This window comes from Phacochoerus africanus, chromosome 6 (assembly GCF_016906955.1).
Source record: "Phacochoerus africanus isolate WHEZ1 chromosome 6, ROS_Pafr_v1, whole genome shotgun sequence".
NCBI lineage: Eukaryota > Metazoa > Chordata > Mammalia > Artiodactyla > Suidae > Phacochoerus > Phacochoerus africanus.
Genome location: NC_062549.1, coordinates 2,796,387 through 2,813,661, shown reverse-complemented (window position 1 = coordinate 2,813,661; position 17,275 = coordinate 2,796,387). Strand labels below are relative to the sequence as shown.

The following is a 17,275-nucleotide window of genomic DNA, read 5'->3' as shown; positions in this document are numbered from 1 at the left end:
AGGCCAGGGATCGAACGAACCCACAACTTCATGGTTCCTCGTCAGATTTGTGAACCACTGCGCCACGACGGGAACTCCCATGGAAATTACTATATTGAACTTATTTTTATTCCTTTTTTTAACCCACTGCTTTTCGGCCTCGTTCCGACATCGTTCTCCAAGGCGGCCATGTAGCTCCTTCCCCTTAGCACGTCCCCAGACTACTCATCCAGAATGACTTCTGGCTGCCCTACCTCAAACTGAAACTTCCATTTCTAAGGATCTGACTCCTGGGGAATGCCTGACAATGTTTGTGCTGAGCGCTGACATGTTAAAACAGATTTTTTTCTAAATTATATGCACATGACATACTCTGTCATTTAACTTGAGGACAGCAAACGGCTATTAGGACAGATCAGGTATGCAAACGACAGGGCTTGGAGGGCCGCCACTCAACACTCACCCACAGCAACGCCCAGACTGCTCTCGCCTCCCCCTTCTGTAGCCCCTTCTCGTGATTAGAGGTTTTTTTTTGCTTATCTTCTTTCCTATATTTGATCTCACAGGCAAACCAAAGGCCCACAGGGCAGAGGTGTCTCTGGCCCGGCGCTGTACCACCAGGAAGCAGGGCCGGGCCTGGCACGCGAGGGAGGCAGGGATGACTGCTCCGGTGCCGGGCTCTCTTTTGAGGACCAGGGACACAGCAGTGAGCAAGGACCATGTGAATCCGGAGATTAAATGAAGAGCCACACAGGGATATTTAACTATGACTGTGCTAGGGACTGTGGCAAAGACACAGAGGGTGCTGGATAAAAACACAGCCACCAGTTTGAGGAGTTACCAGTGGGGGCCTCAGAAAAAGCCTCCCTGAGAAGAACACTGTGACGTAGGCCCCATGAGGTCAGGACCACATAGCCTTCCTTCCACCATCACCCAGCCCACTGCCCATCAGGCAAAACCATGAACTCGACCCTTGGCATAAGGCACGTGACTGTCTCTACCCGGCAGGAGAGGGAAGGGGCTCGAGGGCCCTCTGCAGGTGGCCACAGAACACCCGGTGGACGCGGCGTGTCCAAATGGAGGCGCTGAGTATAGACTTGGTGTGAGAAAAGAATACGCAGCATCGTGAGTTTCACACGGCTTAGACTAGGAAACGGCGATCTGTGGACGTACCGGACGAGGTGAGATGCACCATGACCGTCACTCCCGCCCGCCTCTTTCCCTTTCCCGTGTGGGTGCTGGAGCGGTCACAGTTACCCGTGAGGCCTGACTGCACGGGCAGCTCTGGGGACAAAGGTGACCTAGAGGTAGAGTGAAGTCGACGAGGACCCCGGAGTCCCCAGGGGGCTTGGCTACACCAGGGCCCTGTCACTCCTGACGAGGCAGTGGCGGTGCTGGGGGCACGGCTGTGGCTGCAGGAAAGCTGTGGCCCAGGGCGGGGAGGGAGCAGGAGGCGCTCCAAGGCCACAGTTTTGCATTAAAGGGAAGAGGCAGCGCCTGCGGCCCCTGGCGGAGGGGAAAGGGCAGAACAGGAGCAGTCACGGGTCTCTCCCAGCTGGCGCCTCCGCGCATTAGACCCTCTACTGGAGCAGCAGAGAGAGCAGCAAAGTCGGATGGGAGCTGCTGCCCAGCAGAGGACGGCCTCACCCAGGAGGTCAAGGGCACCCACGGGAGAAACAAGACACAGAAAAGGGCAGGTGTGGCAGAAATCCCCGCAGGGCAAACATGCGGGGACTTACAGAGTCCGCCCTGCCTGCCTCATCCTACTTTCCTTCTACTGCTACGACCAGTAACGCTTCTTTCTCAAGTAGAGAGATACAGAAAATACACATTTTTCCCATGCAACATTAACAAAATCAACCACATGCTTGGCTACAAAGAAGACCATCACAAATTCAAAATAATTAATATTTAAAATACCATATTCTCAGAGTTTCCATTGTGGCTCAGCAGAAACAAATCCAACTAGGAACCATGAGGACTCGGTTTGATCCCTGGCCTCACTCAGTGGGTTAAGGATCTGGTGTTCCTGTGAGCTGTGGTGTAGGTCGCAGACACAGCTTGGATCTGGCGTTGCTGTGGCTGTCGTGTAGGCCAATAGCTACAGCTCCAATTCAACCCCTAGCCTGGGAACTTCTATATGCTGCAGGAGCAGCCCTAAAAAGACAAAACAAACAACCAAAAAAAAAAAACCAACATATTCTCAGAGTTTCCTGGGGGCCTAGCAGTTAATGGCCCAGGAACCTCCATACGCCACGGGCACAGCGAAAAAAAAAAAAAAAACCCAAAACCATATTCTCTGCTCACAAGTCAATAACCATCAGAAATAATAAAAATGAGACTCTAAAACCCCCCCAAAGCTACTTGAAAATTAAGTAACATTCTCCTAAATAATGCTATAATAAAAGAGAAAAATAAAAGTGAAATGCCAAACTACATAGAAATACAGAAAGGAAAATATCAAACTTGGCAAAATGTATTAAAGCTGTACAAGAAAATGGCCTTCACAGGAAACACGAGTAGATCTTGAAGACGTGCTTTTGAAGACGTGCTTAAAGGGAACAAGAGAAGAAAGGGATAAATACGACTGAAAGATATCAGTGAAGTTCTGAAACTGGTGAAGATGAACAGAAATGCTACAACAGTGTAACAAAGGCTACAAGCTTGTCCTGGGAAAATGGCTGAAATAAACAAACCCTTTGCAAATCTGAAAGGAAGAGCCAAATCCAAACAGACAAGCCAGGGCTGAGAAAGGATACAGCAGTCAAGTTGCTGGGAAGGTGGTAGGAGCATTAGGAGATGCAGCTCCACGGCAACAATTTTAAAACGTAGAGAAGCTGCTGGTATGGTAATAAAGAGGAGCTGCCGAAACGGCCACATAAAAAGGGAAAACCTGAATAGATCTACTCCTTTTGAAGAGATTAAAAAAAAAAGGTGGCTGAACACCCACCACTGAAAAAGGTTACGTAGATTTATTGATTCTATCCAAACATCATAGAACCCAAAACTCTATCCTTGACTTGAAAAGTTACAACATTCTTTTTTTGTGGATTTCATAATTACATACCTATACCAAGATTCTAATAAAAAATGATTTATTAAATAAATAAGGTTGCTAAATATATAGTAAACAACCATCAAGTGTATTCTGTCGTGTTCATAGTATGAATTTCAAATCGAAAATGGCCAAAAAAAAATCTATTCTCAATAAAGCCAAAAACTATGTAATACCTGTGAATTAGTTTAACATGAAAGGTCCACATGAAAAAGACTGTGAAATCTTACTGAAGGATGTAAAAGAGGTCAGAACAAATAGAAAGATTGGACAGAAAACTTATGTCTAAAAATACCACTTTCCCAAAATCAGCCTACGAGGTGAAATCCCAAAGGAATTTCCTGTTCATGTTAGAAATTTGGTTCTGAAAGACTAAGTAACTGGGAACAGCCAGGAAAGTGTACGAAAGAAGAGCGACACGCACAGCAGGTACACGGGAAAATCCACCGGGAAGCGGCCAAGCCCGAGCATCGGAGCAGCGTGGGGCTGGAGCAGCCCAAGACACGTGGGCCCTGGGCCAGGACGGAGGCCAAGAGGAGAGTCCCTGTCAGCAGCGCGGACGGGCTGGCTGCTCCCCGCACCACGGCCGAAGAGCAACAGGGAACATCGGCGGCCCCAACGTCCTCTCAGGGCCCCTCCGGGCGGGGCCGTGGCCTCGGCGCTGCACACGTACTGCCCGTTAACGCTCCTACCGACCCCTCGGGTCGTCTCAACGAGCCCTGCCTTTCTGCTGATGGAAACCAAGCTGGCTGCGAGGAAACGGGCTCAGAGGCCCAGGCTGGCATGAGGGCGACCCCGTCGAGCCCAGCCCTGGGCTCCCACGGGCCCGGGGAGTCCAGGGGGCTTCCCCCTGATCCTGCACCACACGCTGAACTGCACATGGGCTCAGTGTAGAGACACAAGGAAAACCCTGCAGGAAAACTGAAGAGACTGCAAGTCAAAGACGAGACAGATGACGCCAGAGTTTCCGAAAGAGGTGGGGCCGCCCACGCCCTCGGCTCCGAGTCCCAGGCCTCTTCCAGCTCGGCCACCCTGGAAGGGGCACCAGTACCACCCTGAGCCTTTACGTGACGAGGCGGAGGCCAAACACCTTTTCACCTGGTTATGGCCTGTCCGGAAACCCTCTGTGGGGATGGCTGCCCTTGTCTTAATGATTTGTGCTTGTTCTTTCTCCTGGATTAAAGAGTCCATAGTTAAATATATTTGGACTTGAGAAGCAGAAGTATCTGGCTCGCCTTTCTACTAGCTTTTGATGAAGTCTTTGATTTCAAGGTAGTCTAAGTTGTTAAAATTTTCCTTCAGAATTAGCATTTTTGTGTCCTGTTTAAGGAATCGACCTCAAAGTTATAAAGATACTCTACGTTTTCTTCTAAGACCGTTCACCTTTCACACGTAGATGGATGCTCCATCTGAAATAGATTTTTTTCAGGTTTTCCTCTGCGAACACCCAGACGACTCAGAAGAATTGATTGACAAGTTAATCAATTATGCCAGAAATCACCGTCAGCCCTGGCCCCTAGAAGGCGCCTGAGAGGAGAGAGACCGGTCTGCTTCACGTCGACGGTCCGTGAGATTTTCCGTAAAAGACGACGTGGCAAAGACGGCGTGAAGACACTGACCTCCCTTTACCAACAGAAAAGCCCGAGAGGACGGTGCCGGAGACGCCCCGGCAATCCCCGCCCCTCCCTCTCAACTTCGCTGCAAACCCCAACTGCTCCAAAAAGCCGTCTTCGAATAAAACATAAATATACACACGTGCATCAGGGGCTCCGTAACGCTAACGACGCTTCCGCGCGCGCGCACCCTCGTTGCTGCTCCAGCAGACAGACCCCTGTTTGAAAATCACATACGAGCCTCTCGCAGCCATCCGGGATGCCCGAAGAGGCCAAAAGCCTGGCCGACATGCCGAAGATGGCCAAGAAGACAGAACTGCCATAAATGATGAGGTAACTGAGCTCCTGAGGTAGTCATCCTGGAACTTTTCCAGCACAGACTTCATGTTTTGTGAGACAACAAATGCCTTTATTGCTGCGCGCACGTGCACGTGCACACACACACACACACACACACACACACACACACACACACAGACAACGGTTTCAGTAAAGCAGGCAAAGCATATGACATGAACAGTCAACTCACAGGTGCGGGAAACAAAATGGCCAAAACATGAAAAGATACTTATATTCACTAGCTGATCAGTTTGCATCGAGCTGAGTAAATGCCACTTTATACCGACTGAAATGGAAAAATTAAAAGAGCCTTTACAGATGCTTCTGCAACAATGTGAAGGGTCTTCACCTTCCTGAAAAGCAACCTGGCACTGCTTCTAAAATTAAAACTATTTGCAGAGTTCCCTTGCGGCTCAGCGGGTTAGGAGCCTGGTGTTGTTACTGCTGTGGTGCAGGTTCAAACCCTGGCCCGGGAACTTCCAGATGCCTTGGATATGGCCAAAATAAATTAAAATATTAAAACCATTTGACAGGATCCTACTGTTCCATCTCTGGAACCCTCTCCTCAGAGGAGAAAAAGCAGCGGCCCATAAAGATAAAGATACCTATAAAAGAATATCTACCACATCACTGTCTGCGGGGTGGAGAGCTGGCAGGAGGACGAAGGCCTCCCGTGACCCCACCTGGCCAGGCCTCGGATGAGTCCCACTGGGTGAGACAACAGGAGGTAGGGATGGCTGCCGCATGACCCCGTTTTGAAAAACGGGAGCACAGCTGACTTGCAGATGCAGAGCAAAGCGATTCGGTTATACTTACACACATACACATACACACATTTTTTTCTTTTTCAGATTCTTTTCTCTTATAGGTTTTCACCAAATACTGAGTACAGCTCCCTGTGCTACGCAGTAGGCCCGTGCTGCTTACCTCACCTGCTTTACATCCAGTAGGATGTACACGTGGATCCCAGGATGACCCCAATTTTAAAATAATAAAGCACAGAAGAATCACTGGGTCACTTCCCTGAGCATGGGGGAAGGGAAGGGGGGCCTAGAAAGGGCTCAGGAGCATGGGGGGGGGGCACAGAGAAAGGAAGGACGACAAAGAGCACACCTGGTCACACTTACACATCTCTGGGCACTCACGTGTACAGGGACATGTACGGACAAGCTGTGTGAAAAGCACCCCTGCTGGCAGGGTCTGAGAAACAGCCCCTTGGACCCGGGATCTCAGGAGCCCATCCCTCCAGGCAGCTCCACCTTGCGCCCCATGCGTGTCGTATCCACACTGCCCGCCTGTTCAGGACAGGGCCCTGGGTCTGCTGTGTCCCCGCTGCTCGGCTGAAGCAGGTGCTCACAACACTTGCTGAAAAGTAGGGGCAAAAAAGAGACAGCCAGCACTTTCCCCAAGAAGAGAGGAGACAGAAAGACGGCCTGTGTGGCAGGAGGCGAGCTGTGCTGGTGTGAAGTCGTTTTCCTCTGGAAAGAGCCGGAAGAGGGTGTTTAAAGGACGTGACCCAAACACAAACAGACGCAAATCAGAGGCAGAACTGAGGGGAGAAATGAGTGCCTAAACCCCACTCAGATCTCAGGAACAACCGTGTGATTCATCTCCTTCCTGACTAAAGAACTCTGGGCGACTTCCACTGGGCCTAGACTTTCTCTTCCGTCCTCTCTCTTGAGCAACAGAAGCTGTGAGATGGAAAGAAAGACTTAATGGCCGAACCATGTTCCAAAAGAGTGCCCCTTTCCTCATCTGGAGCCCCGCTGTCCAGGCAAGTCCAGCGGGCGGCGGGCGCTGTGCACACTTACGTTGCAGCCCTTGTCCGTGAGGTAACTGATTCCTTCTTCTGGGCCAATCGCCAGCTCCACCGAAATAATCCAGCTTGACTTGAGGGTGACACAGGTGACAGCAAAGGTACCCGAAGGAAAAAGAGACATTTTAGATAAAGCGCCGCGGACACATTAAAGGACCTAAGGGGGCTGGACTAGCTTGCCATTAATCTCTGCAACAAACGGTACGAAGTATTTACAACTCCATGACGCAGCATGGGGGGAGCCCGGGCGGAAACAGACCGCCCTCATCCCAGGGGGGTCTCACAATGGGGTCTTTGGGGAGGTCCTCTCAACAGGGACAGTGGCCCTGAGAGGAGAGGTCAGCAATGGCTCGCTGGGCTAGAACAGCCTGCTATTCAAAAAGGATGGTTTTATTCCCACATCCACACAGTCTCTTTATGTGCTGTTCCCACTGTAAGATGACAAAGCATTCTCGTGTCATTAAAAGCGAGACTAAGCAGGTTTCAATCAAAGTTCAGACACACAAGGACATGAAAAGCAGAAGAAGCCACAGTGTGTCGCCTACCTCCGAGTCCCGTACTTACCCCGAGGGCACACTTGAAGCATTCTTTGTCAAATCTGTACACCGGGGAGAGGATCTCAAAGAATTTCAAAATACTTTCTTCTCTGTTAAGGTTGGCGAACTGTCTAAACGTTTGCTGGATCAACTTTCTTAGTGTTTTGGCCTGCGTGATAAAATCAGAAACATCTTTTCAGAGTCAACAATGAGTAAAGACCGCAGCAGTAAGAGCCCACACCAAGGAACACGTCTTCCCTGCCCACGACTTAATGCCACCCACTTTCACCAAAAGTCATGTTTACTAGAGCTTGGCTTCCAAAAAAAAAAAAAAAAAATATATATACACACACATACATACACACACACACATATATAAAATAAAATACACGTAACAGAAAATACACCTTCGTAACCATTTTAAAGTATCCTCTTCAAGGGGTATCGAGCTTTGTTTCTTAAACAGAAATGGAACATGTGGTAAACAGTTAGGTATTAAAAGTCTAAGGATGGCATGTGCGCGCGACCTGGAGTTGGCAACGGAGGTGGCGTGAAAGCACCCACACTCCACCCTGGGAGAGACGCACCCTTTCGAAGGCAATGCGGCAACAGAAATCACAAACCGTAAAACCAACCTTTAGCTGAGAAATCACTCTTTGGAAACAATGAAGGAACTACTACGTGGAGATGGGGTGGCAGTGGCATTGGTGCGGCAGCGAGTACGAACCCGCACACCGAGGCGTGTCTGCTCCGTGTTCTAAGACCGCGGACCCCAGGGCTCGGGGAAGATAAGACGAGGCCGCCTGCCGGGCAGAGCACGGGAGTGGGGCGAGCACTCCTCTGCCGGGATCGCGCCCCCCCCCCCCCCCGGTCCCCTCTGCTTGGGCGCGCTTCCTACGTCTGCGCCTGGATGGTGGAGGGCGACCAGCCCAGAGCCCACGGCCCATCCCAGAGGAGTGCAGCCCGAGGTGGCCGGCGGCACAGGGTGTGTGCAGAGGTGTGCAGATGACGGGGGCAGGAGGATGGAGCCTTGGGGTGGCCCCTGACGAGAGCAAGGCCGGGGTGGCCTGGAGAAGGAGTATGGCGACCTGACGTCGGTTTGGGAGTCGCTCTGGCTGCGGTGCTGTGAGCAGGGTGAAGGGAGCAGTGCCCCCCAAATAACCCGCGCAAGAGATGTGGAGACCCAGGGGCCGCTGCCCGAGTGCAGAAGCAGGAAGGGGTGGGAAGCAGTCAGATTTCAGATTTATTTTGATAACAGAACCAGTAAGGCATACTGACTGGTAAAAGCTACCACCACCTGAAATGGCAAAGGCTGGGGGGCCCTTGGAAAAGATAGGGCCCCTCTGCATCCAGGAGGCTGGCACAGGACCAGGGCGATGAGCTGAAGGCACAGAGAATGGACTTCATCCCGTGGCAGCTGGCTGATCTCTGTAGGTCAGGGAGGTGGGAGGTGCCAGGAGCCAAGACTGGCATCAGGTGAACCCAGAGGGGTGGCAGCCTGCCTGGAGTCCCTTGAAGGTCCCAGCGTGGTCTGAGGTCGCCTGGATCTGGGACACCACGGAGAGTGAGCCGGGCAGCGAGGAGTGGGTAGCGGTTGGAGAGGGGGTGGGTTCCTGAAGACAAAGACAGGCAGGAGGAGCAGGAGGGCAGAGAGCTGGCAGCCACGGGTGGCTGGCCTACGGCTCTGACTACTTCAAAAGCTGGCTCTGCTCGTGCACAGGGAGGGTGTGGGGGAGGATGAGAGCAGGAGCAGAAAGACCAGCTGGACTCCAGGTGACAGGAGAGCGCTTGGGCACCTGTGGGCCACATGGGTGGTTATACTTTGGATGGCAGGGAAAGCAGGAAATCAGACGACTTGATTGTGGGTGGAACAACGGGGTAAACAGGAGGGCAGGCTCGCAGCGACAGAGCCGCGTCAACTGTGAACGAGCCTGTGCTTCTTCCATCTTCCCATCCGAACCACGGAGCAGGACGCTGGACACAGACCTGGAGCGAGGAGACGCAGGGCTGGGTCAGAAACGCCACGGTCTCCAGATGATGTGCTCAGAGGCCCAGGGCCTGGTGGATTCACAAATAAACTGGCCGCTGCAAAGAAGACAGGGCCAAAGCCTGGACAGTAGGCCAGCAGTTGGTTTTAACCAGGGCCGCGCCAACTGTGGAATTATGGGAGCCTCAGAGAGAATCAGTTACAGTTTCAGCTCACAGAAACTAAACTGAAGAGAAGCAGGGCCTGAGTACCAGCTGTCACCCAGAAAACCGGTGGTCGGCCCTGGACGCTCTGTGAGGAGAGGTCTGGGAAGCATATTTTCTAGAAGACCCATCAAGCTCTGGCTACAAGCCAAGGGACTGAGAGAGGCTGCTCTCACCCGGCCGCAATGGCATTGAGCAGCCGTGCGACTGCAGGCTTTGCCGACCTCTCTGACTCTGCTTGAGCCTCCGAGCCACACTCCTGCACACGCCTACCTGAGATCCTGCCTCTGGATTTCCCAGACACCTGAAACCAGATGTGCCACCCAGACTCCTTGTGACTTGACTCCAGACCTGGTCCTCATCTCAGCAACTCTCCCAGCTGCTTAGACAGAAACCTGCATCGACCCTGACCTTCTTTCTGCACCCTCTCCAACCCCAGTGTCGGCACGGCCTGTAAGGATTTTTCTAAAAGCCGCGTTCTTTTCGCTGAGCTTCCCACACACCAGCCCCACTCCTGCTCTGCCTCCCGTGATGGTCTCCCGTGGGCACACAATTCTAGTGGAAGAGACACTAGCGAAAAAACCAGGACCCGGAAATACCTGTGAGCACTACATGCAGCTAGCTGGTTCTTTGTTAGGTGTGTAACGGGTACACACGTGTTTGTGTGAACATAAAAGGCACCACTGTGCGGTCCCTGTGACACAGCCACTCCCAGTTCTGCTTCTCCTTCACTGTCGTCTGACCTCGGCACCCGTGCCCCTTCCGAGGCCAGGCCCTGCTCCTCCTCCTCCCCGCCCCCCACACCAGGCCAAAGGCTCGCCCTTCCTGACTCTACACCCTGACCCCCCCTTGATGCCCCCAATGTCCCCACCTGCCCCCCCACTCTAGCCTCCAGCCTTTCTCCTGGCAGCAGCGTGTCTTGACAGGACACGTCGAGGGCTGTGTGGTGCTGTCCCCTAGAGCCCCACACAGCTAAACACCGTGAGTCACGGCTTGTGCTCTCTTCCAGAGCGCTCGGCCATGGGATGAGCACGGGGCCAAGCACTAAAATGTACCCCGGATCACGGAGCCTGCTGGAACATTTCTCAGGAACTGGGCAATTAGGTTGGAAAAGCAGCAGCCATGCAGTGGTAACAGGCTGACAGTCTGAGCTGCAGTTTTACCGCATTTGCCTCATGCAGCTGAATCTGGGGAAACATGTCGTGGCTCCTCCTGTGTTGTTCACATCACCAGGCGAAAGGGCACCCGTACCTCAAGCAGCGGCGGGAGGGAGCAGGGCCACTCAGGGCCGGCCTCCTGTGGACACAGCCGCACGCGCCGGCTCCCCCCCGCACCCCCGGCCAAGATGGGGAGCCTGGTCAGAACTGCGAGCCGCAGCTTTCTCAGGGTCTCTGCTTCAACGTGGCCACCGAGGAAGACTGAGAGCCCCGGGCCTGCATGCAGGGCCGGACAAGAGCTAGAAAACGCACGCTGTGCGAAAGGACCCCAGGCCTGCGCATGTAGAAAGGATGCTGGAGAGCATCAGCTCTTCCCGCCTCCTCAGTGAGGAAAACCCCACAAAATCAGACCTCCTACAATCTCTTGACGTTAATCGATACACTTCCAGAGCTTGTAGGAACCAGCAGGCTGTTGTGCATTGTACTCCATCCCCACTTGCTTTGTATTTGACAGGAAACATACTAGGTCAAAGGTGTCTGATTAGGAAACAAGACCTCAATCAGAGAATGCTACTCAGTTTTAAACTGGTTCAGACACAGAGAGAAAACTACTCAAAATGAGGCAGCACTATTAGGGTGAGTCATCAGAAATTGCTGCTACTCGGCCTTTTGAACACAGAATCATTTCTTTCAGTTACCGGGGTACTTATCAGATGCTGCCAGCGACAGTGGGCTTCCCAGGGCTTCCTGGGTGAGAAGGCCGTCGCGTAACGCCAGAGAAAGGAACCAGCCGGGAAACACTGAGGACTTACCTAGCCTACCAAATGCTAAATACAGCGCGTAACAAGTGTTCGCCACAACCGAGCTAAGACTGAGGCCTAAGTTACATTAGTTTCAAGTGCACACACCACGCTCCACCACCCCGTCTGTGAAACAACGGCCGCAGCAACTCCAGTGAGCGTCCTTTTGGTCACAGAGCGAGCTCTGAAGACCTCACCCGTTTGCATGTTAGCGTGATCAATCAGTCGGCAGGCTACAATCGCATCCCCAGGACGCAGGTTGACGCCTGTGAGCGCCCCCCCCCCCACCCCACCTCTCACCTCCAACAAGCAGGAGCTGTCGTCTGTCTCCGAGAGCGCATTGTTTCATGTGAAATCATACTGTGTGTGTCTCTTTCACTTCGCACGATGTCTACCCTCAAGACCCACTCACGCTGTCGCAAACGGCGAGGTTTGCGTCTTTTTACGGTTGAGTAATATTCCACTCTGCGTGTACATCTAAGGGTGCTTCCTTTTTATGCTACTGCAGGGGCCCAGACCAGACGGAAACCTGTACTGACGCTGGGTTCATTCGAGCTGGCACCCCCACTCAGGTGCTGGCACACAGAGACCCAGGAATCGACTGCTGGACGATGACTGAACCAGGCATTTCTGTGCTAACCACACAAATGGGAGTGGTGACCAGACCAAGGGTCCCTGAGAGGATCTAAGGGAACCGTTCTATTACTCTGAATAAATTATTATTTATTAATAGTAGTGAATGATTGGTCCCATAACATTTCTAGTTCTGAAATTTGATTCCTACTGTGAACTTTTGAAATTGGGCTATTTTACTTCTACCTGGCTTTAGATTTATAAAGAGCTGCAAAGACAGTACGAGTTCCCTGCGTGCCCCTGCCCAGGGCCCCAAAGCCAACACCCCACAGGACGCTGGCACCCCTGTTAAAACTAAGAGACCAGCGTTGGTGCAAGAGCACTTGCTGACTCCAGACTTCACTTGGGTCCCCGAGCCTGCCCGCTGTCACCCCACACTGCCCTCACTCATGTCGCCCTGTCTCCCAGCTGTCACAGCTTCTTGACACTTCGAACAGTAACGACCAGGATGCTGCAGATGATTCCTTAGGCTGGGCTTGACTTGTTAGTTTTCCTGGTACGGTGTTTTTTAAAAGGTGCCTCTGGTGCTACTAAGATCAAAGAGACTAATTTTATTTTTTTTGCTTTTTAGGGCCGCACCGGCGGCATATGGAGATTCCCAGGCTAGGGGTCGAACTGGAGTTACAGCTGCCGGCCTGCGCAGAGCCACAGCCACACAGGATCTGAGTCGAGTCTGCGACCTACAACCACAGCTCACGGCAACACCAAATCTTTAACCCACTGAGCGAGGCCAGGCATCAAACCCACAACCGCCCGGTGCCTAGTCGGATTCATTTCCAGCGCGCCACAGCGGGAACTCCAGAGAGACAAATTTTAAATGTCTCACAAAATGCCTTCCTCATCGGGCACGTGCATCCTGATCCTGTTCGCCATCAATCAATCGTGGCTTAAGTTCCACCAAATACAACAACCTTTCAACGGTCTTCTAGAAATCTAGATAGGAAGGAAAAGGCATACAAAACAAAATGGCCTTTGGAAAAGCAAGTATTAACTGGCTGAGCCATTCTACAGACCTAGTCTGGGAGAAATAAGAAGCTGCTGTGAATTTCTTGTTAGCTGAAGTTTCACTGGCAATAGCTTTGAAGAAGGGACTGTCTGAGCGCAACCGAATCCGCACAGCAGCTGTCACACGCCGGCTGGGCATGCACTGCACCCACGCCAACCGCCTGATGGCAGTCGGTGCAACGCTGGAGGAATTTACCGAAAAGGTGAACAATCTCTGGCATGAGGATATGAACTAATGACGAAGCTATTGAAGAAGCCAAGTACACACGAGCTGTTTTACACGGTGAGACTGATTTCCTTCGTATTAGAAAGCGTGTGAAAAAGGAAACACTAAATGAACCTGTACCAAAGCAACAGTGGCTGAAACGCAATTCTATTCTCCCTACTTGCATCAAAGTCAGCAGCAACCACCTTCCTTCCCAGAAAACACACTGCGGTTGGCTTGGTTTGTGAGGGTTTCTCAAGCTCCCAAGGCCCCTTTCTTCCCCGCCTCTCCGGGGCACGCTCGCCTCCGCGCCCGGGGCTGACCACCGCCCAGCCCGTTTAGCTCTTCCTGATTCAGGCGTTTTGCTTTCAATCTGTCCTCCACGCTGCTGTCAGACTTACACATCCAAAGTCCAAAAGGTGGCCATGCCCTCCCCTGCCGTGAAACCTCCAGGGCCCTAACACACTCTCGTTGGCGTCCGGCTGTCTGCAGCGACCCCGTGCCTGAGCTCTGGTCACAGGGCTGAGCTGACTGCCAGCTGGAGCTCACGACAGCAGCACAAGCACGTGGGAGTCGGCGGCAAGGCCAAGGCCGGTCAGGATGATCCTCAAGGACAGGCTGCAAGCCTCCCGGAGGGCACAAGCCCTGTGCAGGAACAGGAGGTTTCTGGAGCGGCCGCAGGGCAGGGCGGGCTGCCCAGGGAAACCAGGTGCTCCAGCTTCCCGATGCTTCCGTCTTGTGAGAGCGTGTCTCCTCCCACCCTAGAAAGCTTGCACGGCGCTCTTACAGGTGTTCATTCATTTCTTCATGAAGCGAGATTTACGCCTGTCACTGTGTGCCCAGAATCACGCTAAACACCAGGTCTAGAGCAGGGACTGCGGCACATGTTATCTCTGTCCTCGGGGTCTTAGATACAGCGGAAGCAGGCAGACAGATCCCAGACGCGGAGACATCTACCCAATTGCGATCTGAGAAAGTAAAATGGCCAAGCACGTCGCTCCCTCCCGCTTAGGGAGGCAGGGAGTGGGCATCTCCATAGCCGTCCAGGGCGCTTGGGGTGCCCGGTGTGCCGTGGGAAGATCCTTTAAGTGCTGGATAATTTCTTGAACTCCCAAATGACAGCAGACATGGCTCCTGGGATAACTGCTGATCCCCACAGAGCTCTGAGGAGGCTCCGCAGGAATTCGGAGGCCACCACGGGACTCATATTTGAGCACTGCTGAGAGTGTGGCCGAGCCGTCTTCACACACGTTCCTGCGGCTAAGTGTACACGGGGCCCGCGCTTGCTGGGCATTTCCCCCGCCCCCCAGGCCGACGCACCGGGCCGGCTCCTCTCCAGGGCCCGCCCCAGGGCTGCAGGCTCCAGGTCAAACCCTGTCGGCGTGTTCGCGGTAACCAAGGGGAAGGTGCCCTGAGGCAATCTGGCGGGACCTGTGCTGCGTTCCTTCGTGTGCCTCAACCGGGGGTGGGGGTGGGGGTGGGGGTGGGTGGGTGGGAGGGTCTTCCATTTGGCTGCTCCCGTGCCAAACACAACCACGCTGTGACCGGGGAGCACAGACACGCTGATCTGCTAAACAGCCACACCGACCCTGCGAAGCAGTGTTGTCCTCACTGTGGCAATAAGAAATCAGGTCCAAAGCCAAGGAGACGGCAGAGCTCAGCTCAGCTGGACTCTGTCCTGACCGAGTCTGTGTGCTCACACCGCACTGGATGTGCTGCGGCCGGGGCTGGAAGCGCCCAGCCCCGCGTGCTCCCGGCGCTCTCCCGTGGGAGCTGCAGGCAGACTTGGGGCCTGGTGCTCGCACACGTTACCAACGAGGAAGAGGAGGCAGCGCGTCCGGCGGCTGAAACAAGGGGGACAGGCCTCGCGAGTGTCCATGTGCACACGCGTGATTCAGCTCTGGCGACCTTCCCACACTGCTGCTTTACTCCTGGGAGCAAGATCCCGAGACGAACGGATTCGGGGGCGAGGCCCCCTGTGAATGCAACGTCCCTGGCTGAGAACACTCACAGCCGTGGCTTCCGGGGGGGAAAGCGAAACCTCTAAGACTCTACCTGCCGTGAACATGACTACTTGCCATCAGAATAACTGCCTTTTACAGCACAACTTAGATGTACAGGAGAAACCCACGTACCACGGGGGAGGCAGCCGCCCAGGGCAGCCACTTGATTACAGTAAAGCAGACTCTAATTACCTTGACAGAATCCAGTAAACTCCTAGGAAAAAATCGCTTCAAACCAACATCTTTTCTGAAATAAAAAAAAAAAAAAGCGCATTAACAATTAACACTACCAAATCAATGAACACAATGACACTGTTGCAAGAACATAAAAGCAGCTGAAATCATTTATCCTTAATGCATTATTCTAGAAGGAAGTATAATAAAGCTCAATTTACCAGCATTGCCATGGAACAGGTGGGACAAATAATTTTCTAGATATGTGCAGAAAACATCAATACAAGTTGGTTTAGGTAGACTTTTTTTTTTAAACCTTTATTATTGCAACCCCTCGAAAATACTGCCTCTTTGGAAATTACAACATGAAAATAAATTGTTCTTTTTTAAACACCATTTGAAGGTTAACCTCAATTTTAACCAAGTAATGCTATATTTGTAGAGAAAGTAGACTAGCCTGATTAGGAAAAGATTTGGGATATTCCAGGGAAGGTAAAAGATATTAGATTATTCCTAAAAGTGGACTATTTTTTAAAATAAACTTTTTTGACTAACATTAATCAATATTATCATCTTAGCTTCCAAAATAAAAAGACAAACTAAATTGATTTGCCTAAGGTAAAAAAGCTGAATGTGTACAAATGTTGGAAATCCCAGTGATTTTTTTTTTTTTGGATCAGGCTGCAAAGTCAATAATTAATAAGTAGAGCCTCAAAGCATTCTGGCCAAGAAGAGATGGAAAGAATGGCTCCTTATTTTCCACATACTGGGCACCAAGTGGCTTTCTGGCCACTAGATGGCGATGTGTGTGAGAGGAGATGAAGCCTCCAAACTGCAGATCAGGAGGCCCGTGGGAAAAATACAGAAGGACCAAGAAGAGTGAGATGCAGGTATCATCTCATGACTACATAAAAAATAAACTGAATACAAATTATAGAAAAAGAATAACGCAGGGGTGACTTCTTTACCCATAACTGTAAGCAGGTATTACAAACAAAACCACAGAAAACATGTCGGCGTTTATAAGGCTGACCCTCTATCCAACACTTCAGTCTCCTCCTCTACATTCTAGTTGTATCTAAAGTGAGCTCCTTGCTGAACCCGGGTCTCAGCTCTCAGGTTCTTTTTCATTCTACGATGATGATGGCGACACTGAAAATCCCTCCTCAGCTCCTACGACACCTGCTTTTTGGTTTCACTTACTGGCAAACTCGCATAACCCCAGGTTTCCCATTTACTTTTCTAACCTCTCTCAGACACGAAGAGGGAAGTGTGTCCCCCACATGTCTTCCCTTCCTGGTTGACTCCTAAAAAGACAGAGACTTTGCATTTTAAGGATCTGGGTGCTAACTGCTATGGGAAGTAGCAAAATAAGCCCAGGAAAGAGAAATCAACACTCCAGAATCTTTAAGGCATTATTCCTGAGCATTTTCTTCCTGGCTTTTCTTTTCAGGCAACTTTTCCATAATAAAAAGAACTTAATTTCAGACAGAGGAGCTCGGGACTGGAATCCCAGCTTTGCTACAGGCTGGCTCTGCCTACTGACCTAACAATGCCTGTAAACCTCAGGTTACCTATTTGCAGCAGGGGAAAGCTAGTGCCCACTGCACTGAGTGGTTCTGAGGATGAGTAAGAATGTGTCAAGCCCCTGCGACTCTCAGCAGGCACTTCCCTTCCCCTGGAGACCTCACGGATGCCCCATCTGCGCGGTGAGAGCTGGGTCTACATGCCTGACCAGCGCTGCTTTGAGCGGAGCAGGGGAGGGAGGAC

General features: G+C 51.9%; 1 protein-coding gene across 28 annotated transcripts in view; it reads right to left on the bottom strand.

Moving 5' to 3' along the window:
* PTK2 (protein tyrosine kinase 2) overlaps nt 1–17,275 on the bottom strand; it is a 238,606-nt gene that overhangs the window by 96,808 nt on the left and 124,523 nt on the right. For all 28 annotated transcript variants that reach the window (XM_047783173.1, XM_047783176.1, XM_047783177.1 and 25 more), the window contains 3 exons: nt 15,524–15,578; nt 7,367–7,507; nt 6,798–6,875 (listed from right to left, as the gene is read on the bottom strand). In XM_047783173.1, coding sequence (XP_047639129.1) covers nt 6,798–6,875; nt 7,367–7,507; nt 15,524–15,578 — 274 coding nt within the window. The remainder of the gene's footprint in view (nt 1–6,797; nt 6,876–7,366; nt 7,508–15,523; nt 15,579–17,275) is intronic.